The sequence below is a fragment of the Strigops habroptila genome, chromosome Z, assembly GCF_004027225.2.
Source record: "Strigops habroptila isolate Jane chromosome Z, bStrHab1.2.pri, whole genome shotgun sequence".
In the NCBI taxonomy this organism is placed as follows: Eukaryota; Metazoa; Chordata; class Aves; order Psittaciformes; family Psittacidae; genus Strigops; species Strigops habroptila.
In genome coordinates this window covers 20,293,077-20,307,407 of record NC_044302.2, presented here as the reverse complement: position 1 = coordinate 20,307,407, position 14,331 = coordinate 20,293,077, and the positions used below count along the sequence as shown (strand labels likewise).

Sequence of the window (14,331 nt, the reverse complement as noted above, 5' to 3'; positions counted from 1 at the left end):
ACCACATATACTGTAGTCAGTCCAACTATCTTAGTAGGTATAAATTAGGCCTTGATTATGCAAATAACCCCAAATAACCAGGTACCTTAAAGCAGTTTACCAGAGCAGCACCAAACCTCTCACCAACACCCATACACATAAACCAAACAGCACACATGCAAAAGCCAGGCCCTAGCTCATGTCACAGTAGTGCAGCCTTGCCATATAGTGTGAATAATTCCTCCTTTGGCTGCCATTACTGTCACTTGAGAGAGGTCTGTACAACAGTGCTCATCAGAAGAGGATGTTGTAGTTTGCAGCTTTGGAAGAGAAGAAACACCTTTCAGAATGTCAATATTCTGTTTATATACACATATCCCACTTGTGGGATACCAGCTTGCACAATCAACCCTTACCTGGGATTTTTAAAAGCCACAAAGAAACAGAAAACCCAACACACACTTCTGTGCTAAATATGGCATCAAGAACATCAAGAACATCAAGGACCACTTGAGTACCATATTCAACTTTGAAAAATTTTGCCAAAATAGGGCTTTTTGACAACTTGATCTTTATAAAGTCTTCACATACGAATTGTTATGAGCTGGATTTCCTGCAGGAAGTGTTGTGCCGCATGCACTTTAAGAAGACCATCTTTGAAATGAGAGAGGAAAAATAGAGAGTCCTATCATTTAATGGCAAGCCTAGACTTTTTCATAATCTTCCCCGCCTACTGCTCTAGTGGGAAACATTTCCTGGACTCGCAACCCTTTTATGTGCAAGCAATCTACATTTTACATCTGATAAATAATTCAGGTAATTAATTGAGCTGCAATTTGGTGCACTTCTTTTTAGTCAGCACTATGGATGGAGTACCATTTAAGAGAGACTCTGTACAGAAAGTCCCTCTTGCTTGTTAACCCAAGCTGAGGCTTCTATGAAGGTGAATTCCTAGATTCTCTTAACTCTTTCTGAAACTCACATCAGTATCCTGGGACTTTGTGCCCCAGGATGCTTCCCTCTGGTTTTTCTTGCTGTGTTTCAGCCTATAAGAAACAGGACATTTCCTGGAGTTCTCCTTCTGCAATGCTGACTGCCATCATTTGAGAGATCAGACTCTATCATGTCTCTCTATGCTGCCCACATACAGGCTGCCTGAATAGACTGCAGCATAAGAAGGAACAGAGACAATAAGTAAATACTTGAGGTAAGAAAGCTGGAGAATCTCAAGCAAACTGTCCAAAGAAATCACTGGATGCAAAGGAGTTGTGTGAGCACATGGCAGGAAGTCCAGGGAGTATTTTCATGCTGTGAAAGCTTTGACAATTTAAAAGTCAACAGAAACCTAAAATTCATACAATAAAGATTTAATCATATAATCATGTAATCTTCATATAACTGCAACAGTCAAAGGCTAAGGATTAGATCTGTGCGTCTGGCTGTAAAGTATTTATGAACTGATAACACTGCCTGCTCAAACTGAAGCTGAGGAACACCACACATACAGGAATAATTGAAGTATTAAAGAATCTACAAACGACTATGTTTCAGACAGGATTTAAGTATGTGCACTGAGTATCAGGAGAAGACGTGATGAGAAAGGACAGCTGAGCCTAGTTTACCAGTGATGGTAAACTGTGAATGAAGTTCATTAAGTATTTGAGAATAAGTTTTTGTTGGTTAAAGAAAACGAGTAATAGTAATGTTGGAAAGTGCAGTCTGCAGGCTTGATGCAGAACAGCCCTTCTGAATCCACAGAATTAGAGCCTGCCAGTGTGTCTGTGTAAATACTGAATAACAGCAGAGGAATGGTGAAGTCCTGAAACAATAAAGAATTCCCCACAGTGTAAAGGGATAGCTACCTCTAGCCAGAAATAAACACAAGCCTAAAGAAACCAAATGAAACTAGCTAGGAAGAAAGAAAACACATCCCAACTATCATCAGAAGGTATAAGAAAAAGTAACATAGGAAGAAGCTTTTGTACTGTATCTTCAGCTAAAGCATCAAATTGTTTAAGACCTACTTGATTAAAAAGGCTAATTAGAGGGCCATCAGCAGTGTATAGCACAAAGGTCCTCTTACATAATTAAGAACAAAAACTTAACAAAAACTACTCAGAAAGGACAAGATCCTGTGGTTGATGACTGTGTACAAGTTACTTGCAGCTAAGAGACCATTATTGACATCAGCTAGACAGCTTGAGATGTGACTGCAGATATCCTAAGACAGGGCAGAGGAGGAAGTTCTGCAAAACAGCACCAAAAGCCTTTCACCTATTAACTGCAGAACAAACAGGGACAAAACATTTAAAACGACTCTTGATTTAAAATGGAGCACCCTGCCATGCTTCCCACTGCAAATTAGTTTTATCTAATTTACTGTGAAGATTTTCCACATGTGGCCTGCAAAGAAGTTTTATTCAAAGCACTCATGTATCAGGCCTCAGACATGAGCAGTTAGAGTTAAAGAAATCACTGATTAAATCACCAGTGTTAATCATGATTCAAAAGAGCAAGCAGGGAACTTTGATTTAAATGATTGATTTTAATCCTGTTTTTCATTTGCACTTTTTAGCTGTTTTCCTAAAGGAAGGGTTGAATCTCATTGGCTGATTTGGCCATTTAAACACATTGATTTGCAATTAACCACTGTTTTATGTTAGATCTGAAGCTTTCCTAAACACAATACAATTATATCTATATTTACAATATTAACTTACTTTTAAAAGCACACAATTTATTCAGGATCTTAAACATTTTTATTAAGCTTGAAAAGAATGAATGAGAAATGTCTTATTTATCTTCTTACACATGTGTTTCGTGTCAAGCTCCTGGGATGGACTAGAATCCTATGAGAAATAGACCATATTAAAATGTTCAGTCAATTAAAATGCCTTATATAAAGGAAAAACTACCCAGCTTGTATTTCAAAATGTTTGCATTTCTAATTGTCTCTGTGAGACCAAAGAAATCATTAACTTTAGTAGTAAAAAGATTGAAAATGATGGCTAGACCCAGAGCCATTTCAGCACTTAAAACATGCAAACAGACCAATATTTAAGAAACTTTCCAGCATGCCTATGCAAGGTAAGTACCCAGTTCCCACAGAAATCACCTGGAGTTGAAATCAATGGGTCTCAGATACCAAATTTGCTTAAGCATAGCTGAAAATCTCTTTATTTCAGATGGTAAGATATTAAATAAAAAAATCTCCTCCCACATCCTCCAAGCTTTTCCAATTAAGAAATCTTATCTGTCACTTACTTGTTTAAAAAATATGCTTATTTAAATAATTTTAATAGTTTACAGCAAGCTTAGTCCACAATGTCAACTTAAACATTTCCTTTTCCTGAAGAAATAAATGCATTCTAATGAAAAACAATATTGGCATGGGTCATATAAAACATACTGGGGATGGGAAAATATACTGAGAAGATCACCAAATATACCAGAATCACCACATTGAATGACAAGGTCTTGGGATCTGGCATAATTAAGACAGGAGCAAAATGTGAAGGCTTTCTTAGGTAACCACTAAAATAAAATAAAATGTGAGTATTAGACAGCCCTATTCATTTTCTCATATGCCACAAGTCTTAGATCCAGAGAGTCAAGAGCTCCATTGCTTCTGGGTTTTAAAATCTACAATATGGTTGCTCTTAAAGCAGAAAGGAAAAACACCACAGACATCAAAGAATTCACAGCAGTAAGTCTAAAGAAAGACAAAAAAATAAAGAAAAAAGGAAGCTTAACATCACCAATTAGAAGTACAATATCAGAAATTGGAACAAAGGAATAAAATGAGAGAAGACAAAGTGAACAATGCTAGCGGGTTAGAGCTCTCAAAGTCTCCAGAGTGCACCAATTTTTGGTGAAAGAGAGGGGGAAATCACCTGGGGAGAGTGAGAAGATAGACAGACATGCTAGGAATTGCCAGAAGGTGAAGAGGAGCAAAGGCACAAGAAGAAATCCCATCTTCAGGAAGCCCTTTAGCTGCTCTGAGCAATCAGTCGTCACACAGAGTCACCCCTTGGTGTTCCCAGCCGAAGAATGCTGAAGGCAGCCCCAACACAGAGGAGTACTGCTTGCACTGCAAGGAAGCATGTCCTTGCCATGCGTCCCAGGGCACATATGTAGCCTACTGGAAAGGCTATGGGTCTTAGAGAACAGGGGATTAAGTAGATCTACCTGAAGACAGGAGACCACAGGGCTCCTAACACCAGGATGAGACTAGACCAAGTGCCTGTCCACCTAAAATGGATGGCACCAAAAGCTTAAATAAAACATACCATTAGGTAAAATGGGGTATCTTCACACTCTTCCCTCCCTATTACCTTCTGAAGTTGAGCAGTTTAGGGCATACTCCTGCTAAAAAAAGAAGAGCTTACAACTCTTTTGACCCTCCTAACTTAGCCATCTGCCAGTAAGCTTCAAAATGATTAACCAGTAATTCAGACTGTTATCTTCAATGCAACCCACAACATCAATTTCATAACCAGCTCTTAACTGAGTAATGAATACCACAGATTTCTTCATCATTACGATATCCTACAAGGGCAGGCAACTATCATAAAGCAAAAATAAATGGCTCATATTAATTCCTAAGACATCTGGGGAGATGAGTTACATGAAAGTTTACAAGATTAAATCACACTGGTAAAGCATATGCAAAGTTGTAAAGCAAAAGAAACATGGCGAAGTCAGTCTACCACCAAGACAAGATTGTGACATCTGAGACAGACTGAAAGAAAAAGCTACACTCACCTCCTCTGTATTTTCACTTAAATGCCTCCATTCCAACACCTCCAAACTGACGAGTGGTTCTACATGTGTTCTTACAATCAGACATAAAAAGGTATCAAAACTATAAGGGAGAAGTAACCATGCGCAGTTCAGGCTTGCAAAGCCAAAGACAGATCCACAAAGGCAGACAGTACATACCTAGGTTCCTCTTGACTGCAGCAAGAGTTTAGAACTTAAAGTATGTCTGCCAATATGGTACTTAAATGCTGCTTCTGATGGCTAACGAACACCTTCCACCATCAAAAGCAGCACATCTCTCCTGTACTCCCTCTAGCCAGTGAATTGAACACACAGCAAGACTATTTTCACAAGTGCCTTCAAAGAGCTTTGAACCACAACACAGAAACAACAGTTACAAGGGCAGTGTAACTCAGAAATGCCCCTACCTGGATGTCAGTGTCCTTCACAGGTTCAAGAGGCTCAAATGTAGTGACTGCACTTAGACTCTCTAGACGCTGAGAAATGTGAGATATATCGAGCCCTCTAGACCCAAGAAGCACAGACCTATAAGAAAGAAATTGTACAGGTATGAAATTAGTATTGAACAGACAGAACTCTAAACCCAAATTCATTGCCGATATTTAGGTCGGCAGCTAGCCATGTACAGACAGTGCTCCCAGCTGTGTTATAAAAACAGCACAAAAAACCCCAAACTTTGAACAGCCCTAACGTGTATCTCTAGCCATCTCAGCCCTGCTGAACTCTTTCTGCTGTTCCACTGCAGCACTGCACAGCTGCCAAGTCCTTCCAGAGAGAAAAAAATCTATAGCATGTTGGTAAATGTCTTCAGCAGCAGCCAGAACAAGGTACTGCACTTTCTGGCTTTAGTGCCCAAATTCAAGAACAATAGCTCCCTAGATACAACCTCCAATCACTATATTGGGTTTTGGAAGCAGGAGAAAGGCTTGGGGAAAGGTGGGAAACCAGCTCTGCAGTCATTCTGTTTCTCCAGGGCATGTCCTCCCACCCACACTTGAAGTCAAACCCATAAACAGCTTCTGCCCCCTGCAGAGTTTCCCATGCCGGTACTCTGTACTTACGCCTTAACATCAGCGGTCTCCTGGGACGTGCGGGTCAGAGTGCGGGAGCGCAGGCGCTCCCCAGCCTGCTGGATCTCCTGCAGGTTGCGTTCTACATGAGGCAGCTCAGAGATACCCTCTGTCTCAGCTGCAAGCTGTTCTGCCTGCTGGAGAAGCTCTCCAAAGCCTTCGGTATCCATCTCTGTTGCAGGTCTCACTCAAGATGCACAAAACCTTCAGAGAAAAAGAGAAGATTCTTGCTCAACTATGAACAGTTTCCACACCTATGGGAGCACAGACAGACCAACAAGAGTGGGTCTTCTAGAACAGGATACTCCTCTGCCCATCCTCCCCAAGCACTAAACATCGAGCAAATGCTCTCGAGTGGTCTCAGAGAGCTCTGCCTTGCAGGACTACATTCTCAAGGCCTATCCATGGACCTGTCAGAAGTGGAATGCAGATGCCATATGGCAGTTCATATACTGCTTTGATATAAATGACAGTGAAAGAATTTGGTGTTAATTTAGCTAAAAACTACTTGTACACACACACATATGTATGTGTATACTACATATATATATATAAAAAAGTAGTTTAGAGAGTTGGATCCCTCAATGATTCTCATGGATCCCTTCCACTCAAGATATCATATGATTTTATATTTTTATATATTAAAAGTTGAGATACATACATGTGCATGCACAGATATATATGCATGAGGGCTGAAACCACACAGATATAAGGTTAAATTAGCAGCAAAACAGACAAGCATATACATGTACATAGACAGCCATAACTAACCATCTACTAAAATGTGTTAATCCACACAACATTAATCCCTATAGTCAAATGGGATAAGTACGTGTTGTTCCAACAGAGATGTGCCTCTAACTTTGAAGCACGCAGAAAGTTTTACCAATGTTTGTGAGAATTGCTTGCACAGACCAAATGAGAGCATGGTTAAAGAAACTAAGGCAAGGGCTGGACCAGATGAGGTCAACAGTGCATTGTGCAGTTCCAAATTCAGAATGGATCCTTTTATTGTTACAGAATGGACAAAAATGTAAGTCTTTGAGATCAGCATGAAAAAAAAACCACATAAAACCCAACATATAGCTGCAATAGTGTCCATGTAAATTAAATACGAAATCTAAACCCTTCACACACCAAATCCATGATTTGCAGCTAAACCAGCTACATGCCACGAGCACCTGGCACCTCTGTAAAGCCACAGGAGAAAATCATGGAATCTAGTCTTGCTGAACAGTGCTCCAGACATGGGAATCTCCAGTACACTCTCCCTCTGACTGCACTTGCATCCTAACCCAAAGCACCTGGGATCAAGTCAGACAAACCAGACCTCAAGCATTAACTCCAGCAACTTTATCATTTACTCAAAATTAAAATTTATGGAGACTATCTGGCTCAAGGGAGCCCACCAAGAAGAAAACAGGGCATTTTTACGAATGAAAACCAGCCCACGATTCCAAGTATTTCTTGGTGCCCTTCAACCACAACGAAGCAATTTAACAGTACAGTTTTAATATTCCTTACATTCTCACTCACACCACCATTCCCAAGTACGACTACCAGCAGCAGCAGCACTGCTTTTGTCTGTCTGGACAAGTGATTTAAAAGCACTGCATGGTGATTCACTCAGACATATGCAATTAGAAAGAGAAACTGATCCCTGCTGCCTGGGTGCCAGGACAAACGCTAACAGCCGGCATCCAGGAATGGAGAATTTCACAAGCACTCCCCACTCACTTCTGGAAAGCTGGGAGCTGCTGGGGGAGGCAGTGATCATGTTTGCACTGTCTTGTTAATCAGGTGAGACAGCAGAGACTGGATTTGGTTGAACAGATTAGCATGTGACCGAGATGGAGGGGACCAGGGAGGGGTGGTGCTGGAAATAAGCCGCTCTGTGCCCTGCAATGCAGCACAGAACATCCTTCCAGTATTTACTTGCAATAACTCAGGTGCACCCTGGCCAGAAGCAGCTTCTGTTGGCAGACACCGACCAGAACAGCCACACTCCAGTACAGAACTGATCAGATCCTCTGGGAGCAGCGACTGCAAGAACAGCACAAACTTCAGCTTGATTTGATCCGATCCGGTCTGCTTCCTCTTTTCATTACCAAGAAGATAAAAAGCCGGGAGCGTAGGAAGGCACTAACTTCTAAGAGCACTGAAGCCAAAAGCATGGAGAATCAGTGCACTATAAAACTGCTCCCCAACTTGCGCTTTTTAAGCCATAGATTCCACATCAACACCATATAAGGTCTGCCCCATAAATTTGCTGATGTAGGACAATTGCAACAATGCTGTGAGACTGAACTGAATTCAGCAAATATAGAATAAACTAATTATTCTGGAGCAAGTTAAACTACCTGTGATTATAACCAACCACTGGAAATGACAGCTCAGAACTTAGAGAGCCAACACTAACCAGCTTTTTCTAAGCGACGGAATTCAAATGTTTAGCCTGAGTAACAGCATGAACAACTTTGTCTCCACCCTGACAGAATTTACTGCATTCGAGAGACTGCAGTCTGACTCTCAATGCTGCTGTGCAGGATGGAAACCGCTGCCACAGTAACAAGCAGGGTGATGGCAGATTTTCATGTCTGGCTAGGGAAGGAGCAATGACTGACACCTAAGGGAAAGAAAATACATCAGAAATTAAACTAACTTCTGTGAAACCAGATCAACCTTGGGCTAAAAGCCAGGACTGAAAACACTCTTCTGTAAAAGAACTTTGATGACTTATCAATAGAAGCTGCTGCATTAGACTATTATTCCATTAAACCCCAGTGTAATGATTCCCCAACATTTAAAACCACAAGTAATTGCTATATATTGTACACGTTGACTAGATTTCAGCCAGAAAGAAACTAGGAAAGATGATGACAGGTTTCTTCAGTCACTTCAGACTAATTAAAAATTATGATTTATTACCTAAAAACCCCTAAAAACTCCTCAAGAGCACTACAATGTTACCTAATGAAGAATGCTGTAGCTATTGTACTCCAAATATGGCCATGATGAACAATTTGCTGTGCTAGCTTCAGAAAGACACTAAGCTCAAATAGAATCATAGAATGATTTGGGTTGGAAGAAACCTTCAAAGCTCATCTAGTCCAATCCCCTGCAATAAGCAGGGACATCTGCAACTAGATCAGGTTGCCCATAACCACATCCAGCCTGGCCTTGAATGTCTCCAGGGATGGGGCATCTACCACCTTTCTGGACAACCTGGGCCAGTATCTTGCCACCTTCGCTACAAACAATTTCCTCCTCACATCTAGCCTGAATCTCCCTCTTTTAGTTTAAAACCATCACACCTTGTCCCATTGCAACAGGCCACGCTAAAAAGTCTCTCCCCATCCTTCTTCTAGGCACCTTTTAAGTACTGAAAGGCTGCAATCAGGTCTTCTCAGTCTTGTCTTCTCCAGGCTGAACAACTTCAACTCTCAGCCTTTCCTCATAGGAGAGGTGCTCCATCCCCTGATCATTTTTGTGTCTCTCCTCTGGCCCCTCTCCAACAGGTCCATCTCTTTCCTGTACTGAGGACTTCAGAGCTGGACGCAGTGCTCCACGTGGGGCCTCACTAGAGCAGAGGGGGAAAATCATACCCCTCGATCTCCTGGCCAGGCTTCTTCAGATGCAGCCCAAGATACGACTGGCTTTCTGGGCTGCAAATACACATCGCCAGCAAGCGTCTGTTGTACTTCACATACTGACAGGCTTTGTGTCATTTGGTTAACTTTGAGAGAGACTAAATCCAGAAGAGCTGATGGACCAATACAGTTCCATAAGTCACAAAGAGATCCTTCAAAATAGGAAACAAAGACGAAGAAATCTAGTATTGCCCTCTTGCAGAGGCTCCAGAGTGCTCCAAGGCCTAGTCCGATGAGTTGGGATTGCCTTCTTTAAGGAAGACGCACTAGCAGTCTATAAGAGAAAGGGCAATTCTCTACTTGGTGCAGCTGACATTTGAGGCAAAAGTGCGTTTTCCACTGACCCCTCACCAGGAGCAGGGACACATAATCGGGGTCAATTTCTGAGGTGTCTTCCTGCCTTATTTATCATGTTCCACAAGTGGAAGTGACTGAGTACAACCCAAATATCTGCTGCACATTTTCAGCAGATCACCCTCGAGTATGTAAAGAACAATGTTTAATCAAACCTTGCAAAGAGAAAACTTCCATACCCTACCAACACTAAAAACATATGAAATCAGGATAGGCCATCTTAAAGACAAATACCTAAAAGTTTCACATTATACTTGGTCCTCCATCTGGTACAACAGCAACAACAGTCTGATGCTGGAAAGTCCTGAACAGGCCACAGAATCTTCCACACTTGTTTCTTCTGCCACCCACCAATTAATCCTCCCCTGCCTCCCATAAAAACTTTCAGTCCTGTATGTTTTGTTCTTCATCTCGTCTGTAGGTAGCCATGCAGAAGTCAAAGCTTTTTATGATCTCAAAGAGCCATTACAGTACATAAAAAAACCCCAATTTTTGTTCAACTTAAGTTTCAAAAGCAATAACATTCAGTTATTTGCTCTTGCACTGTGAGAGAAGACAAACAAGGGCACATGACTCTTCTCTATCCTGTTCATTATTGAACCTGGAACCAAACATTCAGGCATTTTAAATGATTTCTTATACTACAGGCTATCATGCATTTGTAAACACTGCCTTTTATCTGCCATCTGACTTTGAAGTTCCTTACAGTGGTCTCAAGTCTCCACTGCCCTGAAGAACTGATTCAGCTGGAAGTTTTGCCATCCTAGCATTCTCCCTCTTTTCCAAACAGAACTTATTTTAAGCACCTGACCCTCACCCAACTCAGCAGGGCACTAACTTCCACATGGTGGCAAAATGACCCTCATTAATAGAGCATTTAGTTTGGCATTTGAAATTCCTTACATGAAAACACAGATTCTACCCCCTCACCAGATTTCCTGTGATATTACCACCACAGGAAAAGTAAGGATTTAGAAGACAGAACACATTTCCGAAGCAGTTTTTAAGCTTTTCCTGTTTGCAAGCCCCCAAAAGTTTTCCAAGGAGTAGGAAATCTTTTTAGAGACACAACATAAGTGTACTCTACTGCTGTTTACAGGAACTGGCTTTTCTTTGGCACCCTCACCTGAGTTCTCCGTGAACCAACTGCTGTCCCACAAGACAACATGGCCACACTGAAGGAGGAGGGAAGTAGTCCTTGTTTGCACGCGGACTTTAATTCAACCCCCTCTTCTCACTGTTACTATATTCTGGGTTAAAATAATGTCAGGACACAGATGGCAGCTGGCACCCCCCAGCAGCTGCTAATCAAATACCAATACTCAATGCACCCACAGCTCAAGTTTTAACACAAAGGCAGTGCAACATCACATTACAGAAGAGTGTCTGCTGCTAGCAGCTGGGACCAAACAGGGAGAGGATATCACTCTGTACACTTTGTAGACTTCATGATGACTCTGGGAAAATCAAAACCCTAACACAGAGTGAATCTCGCTTAGAAGGGACTAACAAATAGCATTCTTTAGGTTCAGAAATAAAGGTCTGCACCTGAGATGCCCTGTAAGAAATCCTTATAGTCATTTTCACCTCTTCCACACGAGAAGTCAGTACCGCTGTTGGTAGAAAGGACTTGTGATCTGGCGTAGAGGGACAGGGCTAGCCATCATTCGCATTCAATCTAACCATGCAGGTCAACCACAATCTGGTTATTAACAGCATATGTGCTGCTGGAAGACATCTCTTCCAAAGCCAGTGTGCTCAACTGTTGTCTCTCAAACTGACCTTTTCAAACAAGTGAAGTTACTCCATACAACTATTAGTTATATTAATACCATATAGATACAGAGGTCTGCAAGACTGGACTGTTATGTCTCTCTATCTAGCCTCACTGTGCTTCATCTTGAGGTAACCTTCATATTCCCACATTAAGCATTTGAAGACAGCTACCCTGTCCTGAATCCAACTTACAGGTCTGAAAAACAAGAGTCACGAGTATCATATTTAGTTTACCTTCTGCATTCAAAAGTCTGTTGTATCCTGCCAGGCACACATGAAAGCAAACAAGGTCACAAAAGCTTAACAAAACCTGCAGTGAAACCAAAGGTGCATCAGGGGCATTGCAGAGAACTCTGAGCCCCCATAACCAGACCCCTGGCAGCAGATCTTCCCCCAGTCAGAAACCAACCTGTAACCATGTTGTGGAGAGGAACGACCCACACACGCACACAACATGAACAGAGACATCAAATCCCACGCACGCACACAGATTCGCTCTCCTGACACCTCCCCATTCAAACAACGAGTTTCTGCTTCCCAGAGCACCAACACGGCACCGTGGTTAAACGCTAAGCTTCCCTTCTACAGCTGGGCTTCGCACTGCCGACCGCCACAAACCAGCTCGAACGACGAGGCTACTCTTCGCCCCTACAAGGCCGGCTCCGCTGCCTTTTAACGCGGTTTATTCTGGCGGCAGAGGCATACAGAACCCCGCCAACCCAGAAAAGCCCACGGGGAGGCCTGCGACTGCTCCCCACCGTTCTCCCGCCGCAGCGGCCTGCACCGCGGCTGAGGTGCTCGGCGCGGAGCCGGCCACCGCCTGCCTCAGGCAGCCGCCGCCCTGAGGGGGCTCTCCTCAGGGGAGGCCCCGCCAGAGCCCCGCGCCGCAGGGCCCGCCCGGCGGCCAAGGAGAGGGAGCGCCGGGCGGGAGGAGGCTGGAGACCCGCAGTGGCCGCCGCGGGAGGGAGGGAGGGAGGGAGGGAGAGGAAGCCATGACACACCTGCGCGCCGCTCCGACCACCGCGCTGCCGTCCCCGCGCCGCGCGCCCCTATTGGCTGCCCTCACTCCGGTCACCGCTCTCCCATTGGCCGATCCGCAGCGCTTTCCCGCACCGCGAGCTTCTATTGGTCCAGCCGCCGCTCCTCCGCGCGAGCCGGCTCCCGCCCCCTCGCGACAACAACTTTATTGAGGCGCTCGCGGGCGGACACGGACAGCGCACTGCGGCGTCGGCGGGGAGGAGCACAGTTTACCCCGGAGCACCCCGGTTCGCGGCTGCCCCCCGCCCCTCCGCCCCGTGTGCTCGGTGCTGCATACGCCGCACAGCGGTGAAGTGACCAAAAAAAGAGAAATACAGAAAGAACGAAAGTGCGTGGGGTTTTTCCTCTGCCTCCTTCTCCCTGCATAGTCACTGCTAACTCATGCTGACAAACCCCCTCCAAGAGCTGATACCTTAGGAGGTAAAATGAGGGTGACGAATTCACCTCACTTCTCCCTTCTATGGCCAAATACAGGAGCAAACAAGACCACAGCCAGCAGGTATTCTCTCCATCACCAGTGGAATTGTGTTCTGAATGCATATAGGGGTACACTGCATTTGGTCACCTCATGGGAACATGTCCATAATAGCGGGGGGCAGGACATTAGCACAAGCCTTGGAGCAAGTACTGCCGAGGACCTGGGACTTGTAGGGCAGGATCTGGGAACTGGGAATTTCGGAGACCCCAAAAGGGCACATCTAACAGCCTGCTTGGGTAAGAGGTGGTGGATGGACCTCACCACTGCTCCACAACATCATCCATTAAACCTCCAAAGCCCCTCCTCGTAACTGTGGTCATGTCTTTTGTCTTCCTTGAGGCTTGTTTTAACAAGCAGCAGCAAGAAACACCCCTCTGCTGCCCTTTGCCCAGCTTTCCCCATATCCCGCTGCCTGAAGAGTTATTCCTAGAGAGGAAATCCCTAAAACCACAATCCAGCTGCAGCAACACCCTCAGATCCTGTTTCGGGGATACCCAGCAAGGGAAGCAGATACAACACCGAGATTTGCCTACAAAGCTGAATGGATTTCCCCATTAAGATAGACCCTATTTCCAAATACATGGAAAATCATGTAAAATACATGATAAATCATGTAAAAAGCAGATGCCATGCCTAAGGCAGCTCCAAGCCCAGGGACAGTCGCTATCCCTAACTGCAAAGAGCGGGCAGGCGGGTCAGGGTGCATCCCTGTCCGTCAATCCATGGCCCTTCCCATCAGCCCACAAGCAGGTATGTGGAAATCTGTCCTCTCCAGGATGCGCTCAGTCAACTTACATCCCAGCCTGCCCTGACACAGAAATCCAGATTTTCTAAAGGTTTCTCCTTGCATGCAGGACAACAAGCATCAAAACATGGCTTTCTTCAAATGGTGCTGGGGCTTTCTTTTCTTCGCCTCACTAACTACAAGGTTTTTTTCAAGCTGTCATAAATCATCTCCTGCCACTTCATTGTCTCCAAGTCACAAGCATCATTCGGGGTACATAAAAACACTCAAGCTGGCTCTAAAAATGCCTGCCTCGGTGCCCCCCAGGTCTACCCATGCCCTGGCCTTAAGGCGTGGCAGAGATTAGGACCCCACCAGAGTGCAGGGCAGCCCTTAAGCACCTCTGCCATGAATTGCAGTCCTGCGAGGACTGCCCCAGATCACAGAATCCTAGAATCATAGAATGGCTTGGGCTGGAAG

At 44.1% G+C, this 14,331-nt stretch overlaps 1 protein-coding gene across 4 annotated transcripts in view; it reads right to left on the bottom strand.

Moving 5' to 3' along the window:
- The window catches only part of NUP93 (nucleoporin 93), an 82,484-nt gene extending 69,829 nt beyond the window's left edge, over positions 1 to 12,655 (bottom strand). For 2 of the 4 annotated variants that reach the window (XM_030512786.1, XM_030512788.1), the window contains exons 1-3: positions 12,613 to 12,655; positions 5,823 to 6,035; positions 5,169 to 5,286 (exon numbers count right to left, since the gene is read on the bottom strand). In XM_030512786.1, coding sequence (XP_030368646.1) covers positions 5,169 to 5,286; positions 5,823 to 6,001 — 297 coding nt within the window. In that variant the 5' untranslated portion in view covers positions 6,002 to 6,035; positions 12,613 to 12,655. Of the gene's footprint in view, positions 1 to 5,168; positions 5,287 to 5,822; positions 6,036 to 11,383; positions 11,394 to 11,845; positions 12,336 to 12,612 lie in introns of those variants that run through there. The other 2 variants (XM_030512787.1, XM_030512789.1) reach the window with 2 other exon arrangements.
- Positions 12,656 to 14,331: the final 1,676 nt, after the last annotated feature.